This window comes from Rhinolophus sinicus, linkage group LG02 (genome assembly GCF_036562045.2).
Source record: "Rhinolophus sinicus isolate RSC01 linkage group LG02, ASM3656204v1, whole genome shotgun sequence".
Taxonomy (NCBI): Eukaryota; Metazoa; Chordata; class Mammalia; order Chiroptera; family Rhinolophidae; genus Rhinolophus; species Rhinolophus sinicus.
In genome coordinates this window covers 161,928,177-161,954,746 of record NC_133752.1, presented here as the reverse complement: position 1 = coordinate 161,954,746, position 26,570 = coordinate 161,928,177, and the positions used below count along the sequence as shown (strand labels likewise).

Sequence of the window (26,570 nt, the reverse complement as noted above, 5' to 3'; positions counted from 1 at the left end):
TAGATTATTAGATATGTCTGTCCAGGTAAATGAGACTTCACTATAAATAGAAAAGAATATGGATTAAAGCATAAAAAGCCATGAGGTTATGAAACACTATTATTTTAAATTGGTGATCATCTGCACTTTATGATGTCAACACTGGTTTTACTGTGTTGTTATCTAACACTTTTTTCTATTGTTTGTTGTATAGAGTGCCTTAATATTGGCTATAATTATAGGCTTTTCAGAGGACATATTTTTACTTTTCATCATTAGTGCCAATGCAATTCACAACTTTGTCTTCATGCTTATTTTGCTGACATGCCAGACTCCAAAGCTTGTTTCCCATAGAGACATGGATTTGTTATTATTGTTTTGAAAGATTTGGAGTGGAGATTGATGTGATGATAGTTTTAGAATTTAGAGCTCTTTATGAAGAAGAAAGGCATTTGATTTTAGTCATAGAATAATATACTTAGAGGATTTTATAAGGCAATGTCTTATAAGTCATCTTATCAACCTGTTCATTTTATGTATGAAGAAACTGGTAAAGGAGGTGTGGTGCTTTGGTCAGAGTCATGTTCAGATCCAAATCCCTGTATGATTGCAGGGTATGGATGTGCTAGAGATGAAGATGGTAGCAGTAATCAGGTTACAAAGGTCCATAAATTTGTGTTAAGAATTTTGACTTAATGCATAAGATGATGAACAGCTATTGAAAGGTTTTAAATAGATGGGTATTTAGAAGGATCACTTGGGTAGCAGAGTGGAGAGAGGAGTAGAAAGCAAACTAGAAGCAGAGAACGATTTTAGAGGCTGATGCTATAATCCAGAAGAAGGTAACGGTGGCCTTAACTAGGGTGAAGGTATTAGGGATTGAGTGGAGTAGATGGAGTCTAGAGGTATTTAGGACATAGGATTTGCTGATTGATTGGACGTAGGGAGTGGGAGAGAGAAAAAGGAAGGAGACAAAGGTGACTCCAGGTTTTTGTCTTGGCCAACTATGTTGTAGATGGTAGTACCAATCACTGGGCAAAGGAATCCCAGAGGAAGAGTAAATTTGAGGTTCATGGGAGGTATCTTGAGATCAGTTCTGGTTGTATTGAATTTGAATTGCCTGTTAGATTGAAAGAAAAACTATTCAGTTGTCTGTTGGGACCTGTAGCTTTTTCTCTTGGAAAGAAGTATAAGGAGATGGATCTGAACTCAAGATTCCTTAGCGTATGTTTGTAAATGAATACAAAGGCGAGATTGAGGTAGTCCAAGGAGTGTATTTGAGGTGAGATAACAAGAAGGGCTAGGATGAAGTGCTTAGGACACCAACGTTTAAAGAGTAGGTAGAAGATCCTGCAAGGGAGCTTCGGAAGAAGAAGACAGAAATAGGAGGAAAGAGGAAAGAAGTATGGTTGTCTTGCAAACTATGAGGTGAGAGTGTTTTGAGAAGGAAAGACTGGTCAAATGCTGTTAGTGTTCAAATAAGACAAGGAATTGAAAGTGTCTCTTTCATTTAGTGACAAGGAGGTAATTGGTTGCAGGCTTGGGCTGTAAGAATAGAGCATTTATGAAGTTGAGTTGTGAAAGGAAGAGGGCTGTGGTTGGAGAAGAATGTATAGTTGAGATGGTTTTGCTTTTGTTTTTGTTTTGTTTCATTTTTATTTTTTAATTTAAAAATTTATTCTTCAATTTTTATTAAATTCATTGAGGTGACATTGGTTAGTAAAATTGTATAGGTTTCAAGTGTACCATTCTTTTTTTTCTCTTCTTTTTAATTAAAGTTTAATGGGGTGTCAAGTGCACCATTCTATAATACATCATTTTTAACATGTAAGACCTGGAGCTGTTTCAGTGTTAATAGGAAGGAGCCAAATAAGAGGAGAAAGTTGAATATTTAAGAGAGGGAACAATTGAGAGAGCCAGGTCTCTGAGAGCACAGATGAAGGAATTAGCTTTAAGTAAGAGAGAGATCCCTCTTTCTTTGTGAGAAGAATAATGTGGAATAGCTGAGTACAGATGCTGGTAACTACCCAGTGTGCCAAAAAATGTATACACATTTTAAGAAGTGAAAATATTATTAAAATTATAATACTCAATATATTGCTATAACAAAAGATGAATACAAGTCATGTTTGACTTCTGCAGTTACAAGAGGTGCTCAAAGTGGTTACCATCAGTGTCCAGAAACTTCTGATTACGGCGAAGTACTGCTTGAGCAACGTTGACCAAAGTGTCCACATGTATACATTTTTTTGGCACCCCCGGTATATAGTGTTGGTAGAAAGTTAAGGGACTGCTCTTAAAATGCCTTCTATTTTTTCTGTTAGCTGGAGGCTTGGTAATGTCCTTTGATTACTGATAGGAATAGAAAGGTGGGAAGTCTGGGGAGAGTTGAGAATCTTTATAGTTTTCTGGAGAATGAAAGTCTTAACTAGAAAAAAGTGGGTGTGGTAGGCAGCACTATGAATCCAGTTGAAAATGGGAAACAGATTTTTACAGTGAATTCTCTGATAGTTCTCAGCAAAAGACAGGTAATTGTATATTGTTGGTGTTTCTTGGGGGGAGCCATTATCAGTTGCCTGGTAGCCACTCCAGATTCTGAATTAATTGAAAAATAGAAACAAGAGTCATAGGAATTAGAAGAGTGACTCTATTGTTAAAGGTTTAATGTAAATGTGGTTTGGACAGAGGCCGAAATGAAGTCTCCCACAAGTTCTCTACTGAACTAAATTCACTCATCCAGTCACAGGCTAAAACACATCTCCATGCTAAGAAAATGAAGTTTTTCTCTCGTAAGATTCTCTGATGAGAGCTGGACTAGCAGAAGAATATATGTGCACACAGTTCCCAGTGAGGACTCCGACGAGCTTGTACTGTGCCTGCACGCTAACCTCTATGTATTAATCTCACCGCACAGAGAACCTATGGCTATCCTGCTCTCACCATTATTATTTTTCTCTTGGAAGGAAGTATAAGGTAGAGAAAGTGACTATAGTTATTTCCTCAATCTAGTTTCTTTCTACCCAGAGAAGGCCTGTGTTCTCTTTTAGAGTGCAAGAAGAGGTGATATACCATGTTTCCCGGAAAATAAGACTGGGTCTTATATTAATTTTTGGTCCAAAATACGCTTTAGGGCTTATGTACAGGAGATGTCATCCTGAAAAATTGTGCTACGGCTTATTTTCCGGTTAGGTCTTATTTGGGGGGGAAGATGATATCAACCCCCGTCATTCATTGAGGGTTGAGATTTTGCCAGATAGGAAAAGTGCAGTTCCTACAGTGAGCATGTTTAGTTGACAACAGGATAGCCATATAAAAATAGTCATTATTTTGTTGGGAACATATAACTGGCCCCAGTGAGATGGTTAATTCTGGAAAATTTGGGCATAGCATTAAGATTATGAGAGTGAATACATTCTGTGAAGGAGATGATAATAAGATAAGACCAGAGGTTCATCAGCTGTGGGAAAGATTTCCATTAAGGAGTTGGAGGTGGTAGAAGAATTAGCCAGAGGTTGGGAAAGTTTATAAGGGTTTTGGAGAGTCTTAAGTGCTTTGTTTTTTTTGTTTTGTTTTGTTTTGTTTTTTGTTCTTATCTGCTGGGACATACAAATTTTCTCAGTGAAGACTGGTAAAGACAAAAAGCTTAACTGATAGCACAGGTGGAGATTATATAAAGGAAATTGTTTAGTTATTAGAATTATTAGTGCTATATGATCATTTATGAATAGAATGTTTTTCAGGAAGCAAATATATATCTCAGTTATTTTTAAGGTGTCATAATATTTTGCCATTGGCAGTAGTATTTATCGTATAGCAATAGTTCTTTAATTCAGCTTCATATAGAAAGTTTCAAAATTATCATTAGCCCCAATAGTTGGATCTCAAGAGAGTGGAGAGTAGCACTGCAGTTTCTTTTAAGATAAGGGCCTTCAAGCTGATGCCTTAATATGGGTGCAGTTGTTTTAGTGCTAGTAACTTGGTCTTCTACTGCTCAAGGTCCAATGTGTTTTTCCTGGAAAAATAAGAGGGGAGAGAAGTCATGTGGGAACTATTAGCAACTTATTTGCTTTCATTCAGTCATTTGTTCCAAAAGCATTGATTCAAAAATATTCTTTGAGCCCCAACTATGTGCTGGAAACTGCTCAGTTCAAGGTGCTAGGGAGTTGCAAAAAAGATTAGGGAGTTGGTCCCTACTCTACCTCAGAAGAGCTTATAGAAATTTAATAAACAATTTCTTTGAACAGATAAACCTGAAATTCTGGTCTTACATGATTAGACTCTTGTAGTTAGTTACGTCTTAATGGCTGGTCATTTCTAACCTTAACTAAGGGATGTGTGTGTGTGTGTGTGTGTGTGTGTGTGTGTGTGTGTGTGTGTGTTTGTGTGTGTGTATTTCCTTTGTTCCGCTTCCTCTTACCTATTTATGTTTGTTTGCTCAGGAAAGTCAGAAAAGAATCACTTGTCTATTGCTTCTAGGAAACATGGCATGAAACATGATCAAATGGAAAAATATTGTGATTTTGAGGATGTTGGTTAGCCCGTAGTTTTCCAGATGGGATAGAGATTGAGTTAAATACTAAGTGGACAGTGCTAACAAGTAGGGCACTTTGGAATGATTGAATAATCTGGATGATCTCGGGAGATTCTGGTTTTTGAAGTCAGTTATCTAAGTGTCTTTTTCTCTGATGGGCACTTTTTTTCACTTTGTTTTGAGCAACTTTGATGTCTGAGATGCACTTTTACATTTTGTATAAATACTTGTCATATGGGAAAATGTTATAAAGAATATTAACTTGAAAAATTTTAATTTATTCACTGGTTAATGCTAAGTTAAAGCCTTTAAGCCTTTCATAGTTAGTTTTATAAAAAACAAACAACATTTTTCTAGAGTTTTTTTTTCCAATGTATTTTGATGGAACTAATAGGTTGTTGGCTCATTGTGCCATAAAGTTTTCTACAGAATCATTAAAATAAGTTATGTATGCCCGAAGTTTAAAGTTGTAAAAGACTTGATATGACACAGGCCATCTCCTGTACCTCTCTTTTTTCCTAGCCTCTCCTTGCTTTTTAAAGGCAAGATGGTTAGCACGTATAACTGATTTATCAGTGTTTACCAGTATATCTCGAAATAACATGTTTATTATGCTACTTCTTGATTTTTCAGTTTCATACCTGTCAGCTTTCCAATATGGAAGATGAGTCTTTAGCTGTCTTTTATGACCCCCTCTATCCCATACCATATTTTTCATCTTTCTCTTACCTTCCCAAAATGTTTATAATTTTGATGCAATTAGTTATTCATTGTTTACATTATTATGACTATTTAAATACTATTCACAGCTGAGAAATATAGTATAAAATGTTTACTTGTTCTGTCTATATGTTTTTCTCTCTGTTTTCATTTGGTTAATTTTCTAATCACTAATTCAACCCTAAATTTTCCCTTTGTTGTTTGAAATTACTCTCATGATGGTAAAACATGAGATAGTCTATTGATTTCATTTATTTGAGTACATCTCCCCGGACCTTTCTGATATGTTCCACTGCAGACTGGTTGCTTTCTATTCTTGCTGCATTGGTATTTTGGGAACTCCACCATTATCCTGAGAGATTTCTTTCCTTTTCACTTTAGTTGGATCTCCTATTTCTTAATCTGATGTCTTCCTTGTGTCTTATTCTCTTGATTTACTCCATAGCTTTTTAAGAAAGAGTGTTTGGGAAATACATATTTTTTTTTTTTGAGATTTTGCAGGTTTGAATATGACTTTATTCCTTCCTCAATTTAATTATTTGTTGGTTTGGCTGATTATATAATTCTATGTTGCAAATCATTTCCCCTCACAATTTTAAAAGCTTTGCTCCATTGTTTTTCACCTTCCAGTAATGTTGTTGTGAATTCTAATACCATTATACATATTCTTTATCCTTTGTATGAAACATATTTTTTCTCTCTGGAAGTTTGTAGGATCTTCCCTTTGTCACTAGTGTGACTTAATGTGTTTTTTTCCTTTTATTTTCTTGCATACTAGAGGATCCATTACATCTGAAAATCATGTCCTTTGATTTTAGAAAATTTTCTTGAATTATTTTGCTGATGACTTTTTTCCTTTTGTTTTCTCTGTTTTATCTTTGCAGAATTCCTAATAATTAGATATTGCATATTCTAGACCGGATATGGTCATTTTGTTATGGTTTTACTCTGTCCATTTCTTTTTCTTTTATATATATATAATATATATAAAAGGTGTACAATTCTGTAATACATCAACTATATATCACATTGTGTTCACCACCCAGAGTCAGTTCTCCTTTCTTCTTTATTTTTTAAAAGAGATTTCTTCCGCTTCATTTTCTACTTGCATTTTTTTCATTTCTGTAATTATCATTTTTATTTTCAAGACCTTAGTCTTGTACACTCCTCCTTCGACCCCACACCCAAATTAGGGCTTCCTGCTCTTAACTTCATGGGTATGTTATCTTCTGTTAACTCTCTGAACGTATTAATTGTAGTTTTTATTTATTTTTTGAATATTTTCTATCCTATGCAGTCTCTGTTTGTTCCATTATTTCCTTTTTTTTTTTTGCTTGGTCTTGATTTTTCGTATTAGATATTTGATTCATTGATTGTCTTTGGCAATCTGCTCATATATGAGAGTGAAGCACTAATAATAAAGAAGCAAACATTTACATAATGCTTAGGATATGTCAGATACTATTCTAAGTGCTTCATCTATTTTAACTTATTTAATCCATTATTATTTATTATTATTGTTATTACTATTATCATCATCTGTTTGACAGATGAGGAAACTGATGTGCAAAATATTTAGTAGCTTGCCCAGTGTAACACAGTTGGTAAGCGGCAGAACTAGAATTTGAGAACAAGTAGCCTGATTCCATTGTATCTTCTTTTAACCTTTGTACTGTCTGCCTCTTACTGAAATCAGGAGTGAATTAGAAATTCTGTGCACATCCAAGTAGTGTTATTTGAGTGAGTTCTTTCTTTGTCTGTCTCAGCGTCTTCCAATCTACCGTCCCTCGGCTTTACCCTGTGCAGGGGATATACCTTCAGTCTTCTGCTGTGATGAGGAACTGTAAGTTGCCCAGTTGTGCAGATTCTGGGAGGGGATCTTGGGAAATATCTGTGACTCTTGTTTTGAATCTTGCTTTTACCCAACTTGCAGGGCCTCCCATTTCTTAGCCTTGTGTGGATTTTATGATGTAAATGTAATTGATTCTCATTTTCCCCCCGCTGGTAGTTTAAGATTCATCTTCCTTGTATTTGCTTTAAAGACTTTTTCAGTTTGCTCATTCCACATTCTCTTTGACCCTGTGTTTATGAGGCAGCAAATAATCGAAACAAATCTTTGCTATCTTTTAAGAAGAGGCTTTTGCTATCTTTTAAGAAGACTTGAATAAATGGCATGATCTTAATGTGCCATTTAAAATTCTCTGTTAGGTCTGTTGAAATAGATCTCAAATGTCTCCTACCTGAAGCTTTTCATGATGCTCCAACTGGGTTTATCACCTTCTGAAAATCTTTCCTCCCACCGTGGACATATTTTCGTCATTCATAAGGCTCTTTTATATCTCATATTATTGTATTTGTGCCTTTCCCGCACTTGACCATAACTCCTTGAGGACTTTGAGTGATCTTCTATAGTGTTACTTAATAAAAATTTGTTACATTAAATTTTGTCTACATGTTTGTTTTAAATGTTAGCAATATATTAAATACTGAGGATAGTAAAGGAGGGAATTAATATAATTGTGCAACAAAAGAGATTAAATTCAGATATAAAGAAGACGTTTGTTTAACAATTATCAATTGTTAAACCTAGGTATTATGAAATCTTTCAATGTAGATACCTAATTATAACAAAGTATACATTTGTTCTCCTTCCAGGACACAGAAGAAAGAACTACATGCTCTGTCAACTTTTTTTGCTCATGTTCAGAATTCTGTAACTTAGATGACATATATTTGGTGTTGCTATTATATTTCTAGTGTAATGAGATACGATGTTAAGTATTAGAAATATTCTAATTGTTTATAAATGCACTTTAGATAAACTAATGTTTTAAATGTATTAGAGAGGCTAATTCCATAAAGAAGCCTACACCTGTAATATTTCCTTTTAAAAATTAATTTTTAGTGTTTGTATTTTGTAAAATTGATTTTTACAAATCAGTGCTGTAACTTTCTTTTCTTCCTGATCTTTAAAATGTTTAGAAGGAAACAGAAACTGTTTCAGGACTTAAAATTAAGTTATTCAGAGAAAGGTTATTGCTTTAAATAATGTTTATATTTCTAGTACTGTATTTTAAGAAACTCAAGACACATTTGTCTTTAAAAATGTATGAATATTTCTTTGAAACTAAAGTAGAGCAGGACTGTCATCTGCATTTTAATATGTAAAAGTTGCTGAAGTATGGAAAACATCAGTGGTCACTAATAAGTTCTTTTGTAGAGCTAAATCAGTACTTAGGAAACTGATGGTTTTTGGTTCATTATGCAAACAAAGCTAAAATGATTGTTAGGCATGAATATTTGTTTTTGTTTTCAAATTTTCTGGCACCTTGCAAATAATTTATTGGGATATGACTTATGAAAACACATAGAAGCATTACTCTAAAAATTCCATTCTTTTAAAACCATATTATTTGGGTACAGTGTTCATAGATGCTAAAAATATTTTTTAATTGTCTCCTGAGATTTGCGGGATACATGTGGAAAAGACAAACTTGGTGTTTATAGTTTAACTTGGTTAATTCTCAGTATCCATATCACTCTTCTTTCCTAATTTCTTCATGAAAAAATGTAATCACATACAGATTTCTATTCACTTGCAACACAAAATTAATGTGAATTCCGTTTCAAACTAACCACCATCAAAAGTTTTTGAAAGTCTGGTTTATATTTTTAAGTGCAGTATGTGGATGACTTGCTTAGTTTTGATTTTTGGAGAAGTACATCTTTAAAAAATTTTTCAACAGATTTTTAAGATGTGGGTAATGGTGACAATACTGGTGTCATATGCTGGTTAATTTAATGCCCTTATTTTTTATAATGTATTTTTTTCTACATAAATTTCTTTTAGTGTTATTACCTACTGAGTTTCTGTGAAAATAAATTTTATTTGCTTATTAAAGCAAAACAATCATTGAGATTGTTTTCTACTATTTATTTTTCTTTATTTTTGAAGGCATTAGTATTAATTTCAGTGAGAAGGCAAAGCACGGCTATCAATGACTACTGCCTTATCACTTAAAGCAAAATGCCTTTAGAATTGTTGCTTAACATGAGGTTTTATTTGTTTAGCTGTTTTATTTGTTTATTTATTTATTTATTTTTTAAAGTTGGAGAAGATTGTTTTCCTGTAATCAAGTCTATCTTGTATTACTGAATCATGGAAATTGTTATTAATATCTGGATATGTTCACTTTTGAAATATAAAGAAGGAAATCAGTTATTATTCACCAGAGTATCACTTATAGCTACTGATTCACAATTTATCGTGAACTGATTTTTCATTTTAGTGTATACTCCCTATTACTTGTTTTACTTTTCCAGGTTTTTTTAGTTCTTTCCTGGTTTGTTAGATAAGTGTTTTTTCTTTTTCTTCTTAAAGCCCAGGTTCTCAGGATTTTCTCTTTTTATTTTTATGACATATGTTTAGGGCAAAATAAAGCATGTGTTGTCCTATTGCTTGTGTCTCTTACATACTTTAAAGGTAAAGAGGAGAGGAATTCTGGATATTCGCTTGTGTTTTTCTCTTCCCTGGTTTCTCATGAATACATGACTTGATTTATCTTGATCAGTCTAGTAACTTGCTCCACATTTTTCCAAAAGTGCAAAGCAGTTTCAGCTAAAAATACACATATCAAAATGCTCCAGAAGTTGTGGCCACAGCTCAAAAATGCTGATCAATTTTGAAAATCTAAATCAACCTCGGCCATGAAACCAAGGGAAGAACCTTTGTGGTGGGGCACAGATTTCCAAAAATTCACCACAGTTCTGTTCTTAGCTGGAGTTTGTGCTGATGTTGCCAGACAACTGAGGAATAGATGCAAAAAGCAGGAAGCATTATTGAATTGAGCCCTAGCGCCAATTTGGGAAAAGCAAATTAAAATGTAAAAGAATATTTTTCCACTCCTGGCGTCTCAACATAAAATGGCAAAATACATGGTTGCTGAAAAGTCACAGAAATTGCTAATTTTGCCAGAATGGCTAATTTTGCCAACAAAAATCAGTCTTTTTGAGTTAAAAATGTATACACACATGGTTAAAAAAGTTTTTTTTAAAAATTCAAATAAAATTGTTTTAATTTATAAATCAAAATGTATATACATTTGAGTCAGATTGTTTTGACATAAATGACTGTGTGTGGGCTTGTTTCAATTTCTTCTGTTATTTTTCAGGTGTAATTGAAGAATGGATGATGATGATTTTGGTGGTTTTGAGGTATGTGCTATTATTTACCTTATTTTGCTTATGTAATTGTTTTAACTTTTTTATAATGGAGTATACTATTTTGAAAATGTATTATTTATCATTGGCGTTCTTGATCTTTTTCTGATCATTTTCAATGTAACTGGGATAAAAAATGAAATCAAGGAAAATTAAAATATATCCTCTCTGAGAGTCAAACTGATTTCTTATTATTGAACATTTGGTCATGCCCATAGGAATGGTTTAAATTAAGGTAATTAAGTGCTACTAGTGGAAGCACTAAAGAGGTTTTAAAAATTGTCAGCAGATGATTTTGTTGGGATTCATGTCAATTAGGAAATACTTCAGAGATGAGAGATGAGTATTGAAGCTCTGTCATATATTTTCTTGTTTACACCTGTAATGAGTTCATTTAGTCTGTGAACTGCATAGCCTTTTGGTGGCTTATAGAGCTAATTAGTATGTTTGTGTTGTTAGATTATTCTCTCAGGTTTGAGTTGGATATTTTGTAAGTGGAAATTGTTAGCTGAAGAAGCCCTGCCTTTTCCTTAATCCTTTTCAGTGAGTGTTCATTTTATTGAAATATTTTGTAACCCTGTTATTTTTACGGAGCCAGTATAGTCTTGCAGGAAAATCTCTGGATTAGGAGTCAGGATGCCTGAGCTCAAATCCTGTAACTACCATCAAGTGATTTTTTAGTAAGATTTTAATTTAGTTTGGAATTTGGTAAAAGGACAGTGTTAAAAATAGAGAGTGTAATTAATGATATTAATAGGAGATATAAGATATTATGTGTATATTCAGTGTTCTGAATAGTATCAAGAATGGTATGACTTTTTTTTTTTTTAGGTTAGGATAATTTCCTCTTCTGTTGATCTTTAATTCTGTCAATATGGACATATTTAGAATATTACACCCATTTTCTGCATTTCATCTAAAATTGTTTTTTGTTGAGCACATTTGTACTTTTTCTATATTTCCTTTTATATTTTGGGTTTTGTTGGGTGATTGAATCTTGTTTATGTTACTGAAGTATAACATTTAAAATTTTGTTAAAATTCCTTCTATTTTTGAGGAAAGTATATGTTTCAGATATAATGTTAGTTTGTTATTTAGAAGTTGTCAGTGATTTGAAGATTAAAACTTAGTATGTGAGGTGTGATAAAAAATATGGTGAATGTTTAAATAAAAAAATTTGTTACAGTAAAAGACATATTGCCATTAATCCCCTTCAAAATACTCCCCCTCACTTCATCTTTTTTTAAATTTATTGGGGTGACAATTGTTAGTAATATTACATAGATTTCATGTGTACAATTCTGTATTATATCATCTATAAATCCCACTGTGTGTTCACCACCCAGAGTCAGTTCTCCTTCCATCACCATATATTTGATCCTCCCCCTCACTTCGAACACACTTATCCCATCATTCTTGCCACTTTCTGAAGCAGTTCTGGAAGTTCTCTTCTGTGAGTGTCTTTAGTTGCGTTGTCATCTCTGCCTCGATGTCCTGAATCATTTTGATTTTGGTGAAGAGCCAGAAGTCTTACGGTGCCATATTCAGTGAATAAGGTGGATGAGGACACATCCTAATGTTTTCATTTGACAGAAATTGCTGTATGCCAGAAGGGATGTGTAACACGGAGCGCTGTTATGATGGAGGATGATTTACGGCTCACTTCTAAAACATACCTTCTCTTAACTGTAGCTCACACCTGACAGACTGCACTGAACCAGTTGTAACTTGTCCCTCACTGTTACTAAGGTTCATTGCACCGCTTCCTGTATTAAAGATCCCTGCCTTTCTATTGGATGACAAATTCAGCAGTATTCACCATATTTGTTTATCACAACGGAAAGGCTCTAGTTACACATCACATCTGCTATGGCAGTTTCTGTCAAATAAAAACATTATGGTGTGTCCTCATCCACCTTATTCACCATATCTGGCATCGGGTGACTTCTGACTCTTCCCCAAAGTCAAAATGACCATGAAAGGTAAATGTTTTGAATCGATTCAGAACATTGAGGCAGCCAGAACAGTGCAACTAAAGACACTCATGAAGAGGACTTCCAGAATTGCTTCAGAAAGTGGCAAAAACGATGGGATGAGTGTGTTCGAAGTGAGGGGGAGTATTTTGAGGGAGATTAATGGCAATGTGTCTTTTACTGTAATAATTTTTTTTAAAATTTAAACATTTGCCATATTATTTGATCATGCCTTGTATTCTCCTTTATTTAAATCTTGCTTGATTTATTATAGTAGGAAAAAAATGAATAAGTAGTGTTCCATAGAGTAACAATTACACTTCAATGTTATAGTCAATGGATCTATTACTTTCAGTATTACAGAGGTATAATGTTAACTAAGCATTCCACTTTAATGGTGGTTATTAGCTTTGTCTCTTTCCATATGCTGTTGTAGAAATATGGAAGGTCTCTGTCCTTGGTTATATAAACCATGTTCATTTTTCATAGTTTGTACAGAGTAGCTACTGTTTTCTATGCCACTTAGTTCCTGTGACAGATTTCCCCAACTTCTTTTTGGCTGACAGCTCAATGCAGAATCTGAATTGAAATTATAGTTTTTTTTTCAGTGATAAAATTACTGTGACCTGCACATGTAAGAGACAGAAAACTCTGCATTCTAACCCAATCTCATCATTAAGTAATTGTTCCATAGTTTAAAAAATGTTTAATAGGAGGGCTTGTTGATTTAAAATGTCAGCATTAGGAATTCTCCTGATGTTGAATACTAGTAAATCCGGCTGGTAGATTACTCAAGAATATGGATGAATTCTGTTGATTTAAATTGATCTCTAATTAGGTCTTATGCTAATTAATGAAAAAGATTTGGTCTCTAGAATTTTAAATAAAAAGGATCTGTTTTTTAATCTACATGGGTAAATGTGGTAAGTTAGCTTAGAATATTTAGATATAAAGTTCACAAGTGATTAAGGATATATAGAGTAAAAATTTCATGGCGGGAGATACATTTGAGTTAGGAAGGAAAATTTTTACTTAAAATAATAGAGCATGAGTACCGAGGGTGATGAGGAATGATGGGGGTGGTAGCAATGAAGATTGAGAAGCAATTAAGTGTTAAGAGGGAATATGAAAATATGTGTTGTATTCCAAAGAATATGCTTGTAGAAATGGGAAGTTTGATTAATTAAAGAGCATTTCTGCTTTTCAAATCTTCTAAAAGAATGATGCCTTTGTTTTCTAGGCTGCAGAGATTTTTGATGGTGAAAGTGGTGAAACCCAAACTACATCTCCTGCTATTCCATGGGCTGCTTTTCCTACAGGTACTGGTATACCGTAACTACGAATTTTTCTTTCTTATTTAACATTTAGGCCCTTTTTTGAAAGCCTCTTTGTACCTTTGCAGTTGACCTTCTTTGATCTGAAAAATACAATGAAAAATGATAAAATCTAGGTGTTTTTCATAACAGATTATGAATTGCATAACAAATTCTGCAATAGTGGCTTGAGGCATGAATGATTCAAAAATGAGATCATGAACATTGAATAAAATTAAAGTACAATTTACATTTCCTAATTTGTCTTAGTTTTAGGAAGGTGAGGTGCAAATAATTTTTTTAGGTTGGCCAGATCATTAATTAAAATCTCCTTCTTATATTCTATAACTATTCCCAAATAATTTATCTCTACCAATATTTAAATTTAGAAGTTTTTTGCAGGAAGGTCATTTGAAAATTAAAATTAAAATTAAAAATTAAAATTAAAACATCCACAAAATTAAATACAAAAATAAATTCCATTATTGAGAGATAGTTTTGGAAGACCTAATGTTCAGTATTAATATAATTCGTATCTAAATAGTATTTTGAGTTTTCCAGACTTTTTGTTCTGCCAAATCATTGTAAAGTCAGAAATAGAAGATGAAGTCAGAAGTCTTAAATTATGAGAGGTATTCATCCTACAAATATTTTTTCCTGTGCTTATTATACATTAGTCACTGAGGGGTATGTCCTTTACTTTAAGGGAAGATAGTGCATGTGTATTTGTGATTTGGGGAGAATGATGATTTTGTCATCCATTTGTTTAGTAAATGTTCTCCATGCGTGATATGAGCCAAGTACTATCATTAAAGCTGCATTTATATTGTTGATCTTGGCTTTGAAGGATGCGTGTGATTTTCGTAGGCAGAGATGGGAGAATGGGGAGGTATTTGGAGGAAATAAAGTAAACAGAACAAAGGTATGCATAAATGTGGGAAATAAGATGGCATAGTTAGGAGGCTCATTCTTATTCAAGGGCATTATATATGTCTCCTTTGCCTGGAATTTTCCACCTTGCTTTCTACCTCCACTCTCTCTGACTCTCTTACCGTACAACCTCCTATTTGTTTTATGTGTTGTTTCTTGCTTTAATATTTCTTTTTCTGGGAAACTTCCCAGAGAACCGTCTCATGTCTACGTGCACCTATTTTTGGACTTTCATGTTATACTGTAAATTTTGTGGCATTAGGCACTATTGTTAGGTGATATTGTTATGTCTTAAATGCCGAGCATAGTGCCTAGCTTATATTTAGCTCTCAGTAAATATGTCTAGAAAGAATAATCAAAGAAAAAAAAAAGAAAGAATAAATGAATGAATGAATGAAGAAGTAACTGAATGGATGACTAGACTAGGGTGGCAATGGAAATTAATAGGAAATTTTGGGATAATGACATTTATATAATGATTTAGGATTTACAGTATGCTGTCACATATTTGTTTAGTGTAAAGTACGTAGCGCAACTATACTATTCCTGTTGCACTGGTGACGAAAAGATGGTTTATAAAAGTTGTAGAGTTTGATACAGATAAACATGTTTAGGATGAAATCTAGTCTTTCAAATTCTATCTCAGTTCTTTTTCAGTAACTGTTTTTTGAAAAAAGCATCAGCAGGGACTGTCTTACTGACTGGATGTAATGGTGAAGGAAGAGTCAAAATTGATTTTTGAGGTTTCAAGCCTTGGTTCTGAAAGAATGGTATTACTGTGAACAGAAAGAGAATTTAAAAGAGCTTGTGTGGGACAGCATGAGGACTTAACAGATTTGTCTTAGACATGGGTACTTCAGGTACCCAGAGTTCAGGGCTGGAATTCTCGGTTTGGGAGTTTTTCCATTGATATGATAGTTGTAGTTGTAGGCGATTCCTAGGTGAAACAGCATGTAGAGAGAATAGGGTAAGTAGAGAAATTGGGTTGTCCATAGATAGGGAACAGGAGAAAGAAAAAGAGAAGATTTGAGAGATAAGGACAGGATGTGCTAGCACTGCAACACAGACCTCAGTAGGAAATGTCAAAGCAAGTATGGTTGATTGTGTCAGAGGCTGTAGAGGGGTCAGTGAGATACGAGACTAAGAGAAAGCCCATAGACAGTTATCAGTGGCTTTTTTAAGGAAATATTTTCAGTACATTGGAAGTTTGTTGCATCCAGTGCAACACGGGCAGTGGGAGAACGAGAAGGGTTAAGAAAGAAACAGAAATCAAGAAAGTTTCGAAACAGGGGCCAAGGGTCTCACAGCCTCAAAGGACTGAGAGCCCCGAATCGGGCCACCTTGTGGCTTTTATTGATGCACATACAAGGAAGTAGCATTGTTTTTACTACATCTGTGAGTCTCATACACCATACCAGAAAACTGGTTCAAACCAATCACCCTTGCCTGTCGAAAGTCCCATGATGTATAAATAATTATTGTTTGGACCTCCCGAGGGAACAAAACCTTTATGTTGAAAACTTACTGAGATGGAGAACTGATGTTATCACATCCCAAGCAGGTTGTGGGAAGGAATACAGCCACAGACGCAGAAGCTCTTCTTAGACGGGGGGAGGTGGGCGTCTATGCCCACCTCTGTCAACCCCGTGAATTCTCCTGGTGGTCCCCACACTACTGTGCCTGTCTTAGGTCGTTCCTTTCTTGAGGAATCTTACCCGTCCTTGTCTAGCCAGCCATCCTTTGGGGCCAAACAAGGAGATGGCATAAAGGTGAAGCAATGTCCCTAAAAGGAATAGTCTCACAGACTCTTCTTTCTTTTTAGGGGTAGGTACGAGGGGACAGACAGGCATGCTGCTGTGTGACAACAAAAGTTGAAGCCAAATTGCACTTCTTTACTTTGTGTGAAAGCAGGAACTGGGTCTGTTTTTCTGTTTTCCTATAATTATTGTGGCAGTGGGTTAAATAATTGTGTATCTAATTTCTGTTCTCCAGGAGTGGGTATTATATGTATTCTCTCTCCCTCTTTATACATACATATACATATATGCATATGTGTGTATATTTGTGTGTATATATGTGTATGTACATATATATGTAGTATACATATACATATATACATATGTATATATGTAGGTATAGTCCTTAAAGCCTAATGAAATGAACATTAAAGAACAATACCTGTAGTGTACACACACACACACACACACACACACACACACACACACGTCACTCCTTTACTCCCTTAAAAAAAAAAATTAGATCTGAAGAAAGTCTTTTTTCTGAATTTCCTTAGTGACCTAAAGAAGTGGAGGAAAACAGAACCTGGCCAAGAGCTGAAGTTACAGGTACAGTAGGTGTTTGTTCAGCCAAAGCAATCTTTCTCCTTTGTTAAAGATATTTGTCTCCTGGTGACTGCTGGAGAAGTCACTCTCTTATTCAGGTGTCTGGAAGTTGTTGAGAGGAGGTGATGCGAACAACTAATTAGCATATCAATTTCATTATTTTCATGCTAACGACCTGAGAAGATAGGAACCTTTCAGCAATCTAAAGCAGGTTCTTTTTAGTTTCAGAAAAGACTAATATTCTCCTTTTGTCTGTTTCTCCATCTATACCCTAGCTGTCTGTAATCTATATAAAAACTATTTTGAAAAGAGATAAGTATTAACCAATTTTTACCACAGCTTAAAATCCAAGAAGATTACTAAGAAACATTTGGTTTAAGTTTTTAAAGTACTTGGGGGAGAGTAGAAACTTTCATTCTTGGGATTAGGATAAAGGATTTTGTTAAATGAAGAGTGTAGCGAGCTTAGTGTGTTTAGTGAGTGTCCTGCTTCAGGGCTGGCGGTTAGTTGGAGGATGATTTCATAATAGCAACTGAAAAAATGAATCTGTTTCTTAAAATGTGTATTTACAGCCTGCAACACTGTTGTGAATGAATTGAGTTACCTCAGAACCTGCATCTCACTGTAATATTAGCATCATTTACGTAGTGGAACCTTTCAAAATGCTAGTTTACAATGCAGTACTGATGATAAAATTAATAAATTGGCAGCCAGTTAATAAAGTGTACATATTGATTCTTTGCACAAACTATTATCTGTAGACACATATCTCATTAAGGTATGGCATCTAACTTAGACAATGTACCTCTCCACTTCCGTTATCATAGAGCCGGAGAATGTAAATAAGAGATGAATCTATGAAATTATCAATCTCCTTTTTTTCCTCTGGTTTTTACTGTCAGTAAAAGTTTGGTGATTATTACTTTATTTCAGTGACAGCTGTTCAATGAGCAGAATTGCCTTTATTCAAGCATTTTCTGCCTATTTCATAGCCTTACCCTCTGGCTTGTCCTCCATGGCTTATTCTGTTAGAAACCTATGAGCCAGTCATTCAGACATGATCTACATTATGTTCCTAGATTAGTGTATTTCCTTCTTTTGGCCTTTGCTCCTGATCGTAATATCTTCCCTTCATCTGCCATCTGTTTTTTTGAGTCTTTTTTTTTTTTTTTTTCCTTTCAAGAAAAGGTATAGCGCTTTCACTGAATTTGTTTCATGTCTCATAACCCCTCCTTCTTAACTACTGTGTCATTCTTTTTTTCTGCACCACCTGCTTGGCACTTAGTTTATGCCAATTTATATATTTTTTAATTTGGGTAAAATACATGTAACGTAAAATTTACCATAGTATTAATTTTATGTGTACAGTTCACTATTGTTAAGTATATTCATTCACATTGTTGTGCAACTGAGCTCTAGAACGTTTTCATCTTGTAAAACTGAAACTCTATAGCCATGAAACAATAACTACCCATTTCCTCCTCCCCCAGCCCCTGGCAATTACCATTCTACTTTCTATCTCTATGAACATGACTACTCTGCATAGCTCATATAAATAGAATCTTACAGTATTTGTGTTTTTGTGACTGACTTATTTCACTTAGCATAATATCCTCAAGGTTCATCCATGTTGTAGCATGTGTCAGAATTTCCTTCCTTTTTAAGGCTGAATAACATTAACATTTGTATGTATAGACCACATTTTGTTCATCCATTTATCTTATTAATGGACACCTGGGTTGCTTCCTTTGGCTATTGTAAATAATGGTGCTGTGAACATGAGTGTACCAGTCTGTGTTTTTCACATACTTTATCAGTATGACTCCTGTCTCTGCATGTCCGTTTTCATCAAAGCCTTGGAGGGCAGACACTGTGTTTTAATCCTTTTTGAATCCTAGGGACCTAGGATAGCATTGTGCCTTATTAATAAACAATGCTCATTGTTTCTTGATTGTTAGTAGAGCAGATTTACTTCTTTAAAGTAATTGTTTTTGATTTTTTTAATCCTTTGGGTGTTAAAAAAATAGTCTTTCAATCACAAGTTAGAGGAAGGCAAACCCAAACTGTCCTTAAAAAAATATGATTTTGGAAATTTTAGGTAATTATTGAAAGATGGCTAAGAAGGTATTTCTTCTAGGGCTCAGTTAACTTCCTGGTCATTCCCAATTTAGACAAATGATGGAAATAATGATTAACAAGTGTGGTTATTCAGATTTTCAGAAAGAGAGAATAGCAATTTTTCTTTTCTTTTCTTTTTTTTAATTTTCTTCCCTGGTTTTACTGTGTATCAGCAGATAACAGTTGAGGACTGGAGAGGTTAGCCTAAATTTTAGTTCAAAATATTAGTGGTTTAGAAGCAATAATATTAGTATCCATTCCTTTTGCCTTCCCCTTTTTTTCTTATTTGTTTTTCTCAGCATTTTTCTACAGGAAAATCATTCCAGATTTTGCATAGTATATAATATCTGAAAATTTTCAAGTTGGCTACTCATGGAGCTCTATTTTTTTAATAATTTCTTCTTTTGCTAAGAAATCTTTTTTTGACATTGTTCTCAAACAATTAACTATCTTTTATAAATTTTTTATAAGACTGGTAATGCTCTATTTTTTTAGGAAACTATAACTATCTTAAAAATGAATGTTTATCTTGTGTACACACATGCATATATGTACATGTATAAATGCAAATAGATACATATCACAATATTGGCATACATATATCTATTTATATGTATATATATAGATATCTATATGTATATATTAGATAGATACCTATATCTATCTATATATACATATAGATAGATATACAGATATATAAATATCTATATGTATATATACATATAGATATAGATATTCTGATTTCTCCCCTTATCTTCACTTTAATTCCAGTGCAAGTTCTCTTCCCTACCATACCCTTTTGAAGGAAGGACTTTATCTTTGCTTGAACTTCCAAGTTCTAAGAGCGTTAATTACTCTGTTAGTCTTGGTTTGACTGCAGTATATTTTTGATTGTTTTCTGATGTCAGCAGACCCACAGTTTTAGAATCCATGCAAATTATTTAATTTTTTAGAGTGATTGTTCATTTATTCATTCACTAATTCACTCATTATCATATGTTTAAATGTATACTGTGTATCAGACATTAAGTGCCATGTGCTGTGGATCTTATTCCCTTTCCAGTGATGCCATATGAAAATTGTCATTGCAAATGACAGAATGTTTCATGAAATGTGTTGTTAATATTGGCAAGCACTTTTATCAGTAATCTTAGATTCAAGTGTTTGATAGAGGTTCCATGAAAACAATATGAGGTCAGAAAGAGTTGTTCTGTTGCCATTGTGTACAATGTGGGTGGTGCTGTTTTAGAGGAAAATGACTGTTCACTTTTGACTTTTAACGATATAAACATAAATTGTCTAGAAGGCGAGGTGGGAGGCAAAACCTTGAATACTGTCCTTTCCAATATGTTTCTAAGTTCCTCGTAGTACTACACAGACCACATTAGAATGCATTGACCATCAAAGGGAAAAACAAGTGGTCCAGATAGATACTTTAATCCAAATTAGCTCCTTCAAAACAACTTATATAGAAGGCGAACTAAACTGTCTGTCATAAGCCGACCCTTTAGAAGGAATAATGGGAATTGGACCAGCAGATGTTGAACCAAATAACTTAGATGTGGTTCACTTTGCATCTGGAGCTATTTGCATACAAAGCCAACAGGAAAGTTCAAACATTTTTCTCAAGACATTGGCAGAGAGAAACCTGGAAGACAGATGCCTTTTTGATTTCATGGTTCAGTTTTTCCATTCTCCATTCTCCTGGCCAGGAAAACCTAGGACAACAAATCGGTCATTTTATTAATATCCCATTACTCTCCTTGCTAACTCTGTTTTTCCAGTAGAATCTGTGTTACACATCTACCAGAGTTCAGAATCTGAGTCCACACGTGTTTGTTTGAGACAAAAATTGTTGTGATATTTTTCTTTAGATTAATCTGAAGAATTTAGATTAACTGAATTTTGCTCTGATCTGTATTTGAGGTAAAATTTTAGGGTGACTTATTACATATTCACATACCTGTATTATAATAGGCAGTGTGTACCCATACTGTTTAAAGATTTTCCATTCTTTATACTTTTTATCTATATTAGACATTTTTTTTTGCCAGGAGATAAACTGGATTTCCACTGTAGTGAAATAATTTTGTTATCTCTATACTGATTATTTGAATACAAGAGTGCCAGAAAGCTTCTTTTTGCTACTTCTGGTATTTTTTTCTTACCTTCCCAGTTACCAATTTACCTTCAATTTTTCTGGAGCCAGATTTTATAAATGATAACTAAGATAATAGTTTCTATAAAGCTGTGAGTTATTACTGTACGTGTAAGTATTAGTCTTTATGTGGATTTTCAGTAATTTATTGCTGTTTATTAATGTATGTAACAGAATGGATCAGTGATATTTGTTATGACTTTGAAGTTTAGGATTATAATCTTCACTTATAATTAATTAAGTGTGGTTTAAAATAAAATATCTCTGACTGTGAAGTGTTCTGCCTTTGCTTTCAACTGTTTAACTTCTCTGAAAATCAGTTATTTAAGCTATAAATTGAAGGACTAGATGATATCTAAGTGCTCCTCCAAATTTTGAGTTTTAAGTTTATTTTTAATTTTTTTCTGAGTAGCTTCCACTAGGAGAATGATGGTGTCCGATTTTAACTGCATGGTCCAGCTGTCACAATACTAATCTAGTAAACTGTATTTGTTCTAAAAACATAGCTATAAACACAGAACACAAATATTAATCTGAAGAACTGTAATACTGAATAGAAACTTTGTCCTTTTCTATGTACTTTAATTATTATCAGTTACTCTTTAAACTGATTTTTATTACAGTATTTTGTAGTATAATCTTTTACCTATTCTATGTAATTCTGAATTTAGTTTTTTAAAAAATAGTGGTTTGATTTTTAGGATATTATAGAATAAATTTTTAAAAATAAATAAAAATAAAGCTTTGTAGGGATTTTCTCATGTTGCTAAAAACTGAAATGTTGGCAGCGAATTATTTTTCTATAAGATGAAGATACTGCTCTTTATCATACTGCTGAATTAGTAAAAAAAACAAAAACAAAAACAAACTTAAGTTCTATTTGGCTCAATAACAGTAGGAATCATTGCCTAGTTTTCTTATACCAATATATAAATTTCTATGTAGCTGTCCTTATGAATTATGTTTCTTTGACCTCAGAAAACAAACTTTTTATTGTTTTTGACAGACAGGCAGACACACATATGTAGTACAAAAAGCATGAAAGAAAAGGGAAATATTGATGGTATACATACAGTGAAACTTTTTTTTTTATCATTGTCCACTGGTCTCACTACCCAGATATAATTTGTTTTATATGTTCCTTTGTAAACCTCCAGATACCTTCCAAGAACGTAAACATGTGAATGTATCCTCCTCTTCTTTATATGTGGATGCCAGCGTACTCTATATACATACTAACATCTCTTGCTTGCATCCCCTCCCCCCCACAATTGAAGTTTCCATAGGAGTACTTAGAGACCTTCCACATTCATTGTAGTGCTTGTGTAGTACTCTTTTGTATGGATGTACCATAATTTATTTAACCAGTTATTTTCTTCCTAGTTCTTGCTGTTAAAAACAGCCCTGCAGTGAATATTCCTGTATTTTCAACAAAGCTATTTTAATATAGATGATAATTTATGTTTCTATGAATTAATGGAAAGATTATGTATAATTACCAAATAGTTTACTTACTGATTTTACTAATCTAAGTATGGGGCAGATAAGTTCTCTAACTCTGAATATTGGCAAATTTCATATATATATGGTCACACCTAAGAAATGTTTGTTACATTGAAGGTGAAGGTAATTTTATAAGAACTTTGAAAATAAAGTCTTTAGCTGACCATGGACAAATTCATGGTAGTGTGATGGGTAGAAATGCCCTTTAGTTGTCATATTGTGTTTTTTAATGTATAAAGTAATGTTTATTGCAACATTGTTTATAATAGTCCCAAACTAGAAACAGCACCAATGTCCATCAAAAGTGGAAAGTTTAATATTTTAGAGTATATTTATCTAATAGAATACCATACACTTGGCAAATTAACAAACTACAGTACACATAATAATATGAAAGGATCTCAACTTTAAGGGATCAGTTTGAGGACTCAGTTGACAAACTGTTCTATAATTCAGATCCTAGTGCTGGAATCTGTGAAATTTAGAGGGTCAGCTTCCTTTTGGAATCTTGGAATTCTTTTGTTTGTTTTTTAAATCTCATCCTACCCCCTCTCCTTTGACAACCATAGGCTTGTTCTTTATATCTGTGGGCCTGTTTTTGTTTTGTTTATTTACTTATTTTTTTATTTTTTATTTTTTAGATTCCACATATAAGTGAAATCATGATATTTGCCTCTGTCTGATTTATTTCACTCAGCATAATACCTTCTAGGTCCATCCATGTTGTTGCAAAGGCAAGATTTTATTCTTTTTTATTGCTGAGTAATATTGTTTATATATGTGTATAATGTGTATAATATATATCACATCTTCTTTATCCATTCATCTATTAATGGATGTCTACGTTACTTCCATATCATGGCTGTTACTAGCAATGGAGTATGTCTGTCTTTTGGAATTATTGTCACGCGGGGCAGCCTGTGGGGTCTCAGCTCCTGCTCCCCACATAAGAATGCAGGATGTGGCTAGGCCAAAAAGGAACACCCATGGAGCCATAGGTGGTGGAGTCATACCACTATAGTCTCACTGGAGGCTGGATTTACATGATGTGCGACCTACTCTCTGCTCTTCAGCCAACCGACCGACTCTCCTAGACTCTCCTCTCGACTCCACTCCCCAATGCAGCTGTGGCAGTTATATTAGTGGCCAATGGCTAACTGGGTACAGCTGATGGCCAAATAACCACTACCGATGGCCATCTACTACCCGAGTCAGCACCCCCGACAGAGGCTGAGAGCCTAGAAACTGCTCTCTGGGACATTGTCCCCACAATTATTGTTTTTGTTTTCTTCAGATAATACCCAGAAGTGGCATTGCTGGATAGTATGGTAGCTGTGTTTTTAATTTTTTGAGGAATTTCCATACTGTTTTCCTTAGTAGTTGCACTAATTTACAGTTCTACCAGAGGTACATGAGGGTTCCCTTTTCTCCGCACCCCTGCCAACACTTGTTGATTTACTGATGCTAGTCATTCTGACAGGTGTGAGGTGGTATCTCATTGTGGTTGACCTCCTTAGATGAATTGTTTTGGATAAAGTCCCCTTAATAATGGCCAATAATGTTCAGATAAACAAAACAGAGACTGCCTAAAGTGTTTAGAAATTATAACAGAAAGATGTTTAGGGATATACTTTAGAACTAGGAACAAATGGTGAAGTTTTTACCAAATCTTAATCCTATGGAAAGTTTTTCTGCCTGGCATAAAAGTTTTGATCATTTTTTTATCTGTCAAGTCTGAGGTGAGAATAGAGGACATGGGTAAAGGTGATTCAGCTAATTTGAATGGGAATTTTAATTCAATTTGGCAGGTATCACAGAGTTGATAAAACACTTTAATCAAATACTACATATAGTTTGGTTATTAAGAAGCCCTTCAGCCAACTAACTCAACTGTTACTTTTCTTCTTCAGACATTCCCTTAACATTTATGAACACAGAGCAAATAAAACATAAGGAAGTTTTTGGTGATAATCTTTTTCACTTATTTAGTTTAGATTAAACATTTATTCGATTTATCAATCCATTAGGTTTCTAAAGGGATATTCTTATATTATTTTAAATTCTCGGTCTTATGATTGAAATACAAGAAATTTATCAATTTTGTTTTTCTAAATTTTTGATATAGATTAGATGCTCATTGGTTATGATACTATTTGAAGTCAGAGTGAGACTATTTATTTTCTACCTTCTCGTCCTTGTCTCCCTCATTCAATAAACATTTATTGTGTATCAAGTACAGGGGGAACAGTGGAAAACAAAGAAAATAGACAATGCTATAAATTTGTGAAATTAACATTTGTTAAGTGGAGCATAGTGTACCAGATAGTGAGTTGTATTTCAACATCTGACTACACGAGACATTGAAATACAGATGTTTATTATTCATCGGTCCTGGAGGAAGTACATGGCTTGCCTCCAGGGTCCACATGGGGAGGTCAAGACAGGATGCACACCAACAGACAGGACCTCAGGCACAAGCCTTTATTAGGGTCACTGGCTGGAGTACTTGGGAGTTCCTGGGCTAAGGCTGGATTGGTGAATTTAAACCAAAAGAGTGGGGTTTCAGGTAAGCTTCGTGGTGGTCTTACCGAAGGGGCACACAAGGGAGGCAGGGAAGACTGTTGATCACAAAGGCTGTTGGAGAAATCTTACCAGAACTTGTGTTTGTCTGTGATGACTCTGCAGGCTGTTATTTAAGGAATGTGCTTGCATGAGAGGGAGAGTCAGTTTAAGGTCTCTGTAGGCCTTTTGGCCAAACAATGGATTTTGAGGCAGCAGTACCATGGAATAGCTTAGCTGAACTCTTGACATACAAGATGGCCTATATGAGTCTTACAAACTAGAAAGGTACACAAAAATTAAATGATTTTAGATAATTACTTAATTGTAACTAGGATATCTTTTTTAGGGTAGATACAAGGTGTCAGGATTATGTGAACAGAGTGAGATAGGTACTGCATTATAGCCAGGAAGGCTGTCAGACCAGTGCCTGAGTCCAAATAGGGTCAGCAGGGCAAAATCTTATAAAATGTTTGGGGAGGCAGGGCTTATCTGAAAGTCCTTAAAGCTCTGCAGCAGAGAAGAGGGAGATGAACAGAACATTTTGCTTTTCAGATATTAAATTTAGTCAATATCGGCACTCATTTAATTTTATATTTGCTTTCTCATATATTAATTTCTCTTTGATGATTGTTATTTGCTCTATTTTGTTGGGTTTATTCCTCTATTTTCCTAATTTTAAAAAATTCAATGTTTACCTCATTAACTTTAACCTTTCTTTTCAAATATAAGCATTTAGGGATATGATTTACCTTCTGATTATTATTTTAACTGCATCTTGCCAGTCTTGATTTTTTAAATCGGTCATAAATATTTTCTAATTTTCAATATGAATTGTCCCTTGAGTTATTTTTGAAGTATTTCTTAATTTCTAAGCATTTAAAAAATTATTTTAATTGTTTGCTAACTTGGTTGCTTTATGGGTAGAGAAACTAGTGTAATACAAATCCTTTGTCATTTGATGAGACTTGCTCTGTGGCAAAATGCTATCTGAGATGACTGACATTGACATCCCCTGGGAGCTTGTTAAAAAACACAGAATCTCAGGCTCCGTTCCTGACCTGCCATTGTAGAATCTGCATTTGCACAAGATCTCCAGGTGACGCTTGTGCACGTGAAAGTTTAGGAAGCACTGCTCTACTGTACCTGTATAGATAATAAAATTTTTCAGAAGTGATAGAGTTTTCTGTAAGTGATTTTTTGGGTTTCTTTAATCTGTAGATT

The 26,570-nt window shown here is 34.1% G+C and overlaps 1 protein-coding gene across 7 annotated transcripts in view; it reads left to right on the top strand.

The window, feature by feature from the left end:
• CCDC91 (coiled-coil domain containing 91) overlaps positions 1–26,570 on the top strand; it is a 326,862-nt gene that overhangs the window by 82,757 nt on the left and 217,535 nt on the right. For 5 of the 7 annotated variants that reach the window (XM_074325866.1, XM_074325865.1, XM_019737205.2 and 2 more), the window contains exons 2-3: positions 10,402–10,444; positions 13,664–13,742. In XM_074325866.1, coding sequence (XP_074181967.1) covers positions 10,415–10,444; positions 13,664–13,742 — 109 coding nt within the window. In that variant the 5' untranslated portion in view covers positions 10,402–10,414. Of the gene's footprint in view, positions 1–10,401; positions 10,445–13,663; positions 13,743–16,959; positions 17,012–26,570 lie in introns of those variants that run through there. The other 2 variants (XM_019737217.2, XM_074325868.1) reach the window with 2 other exon arrangements.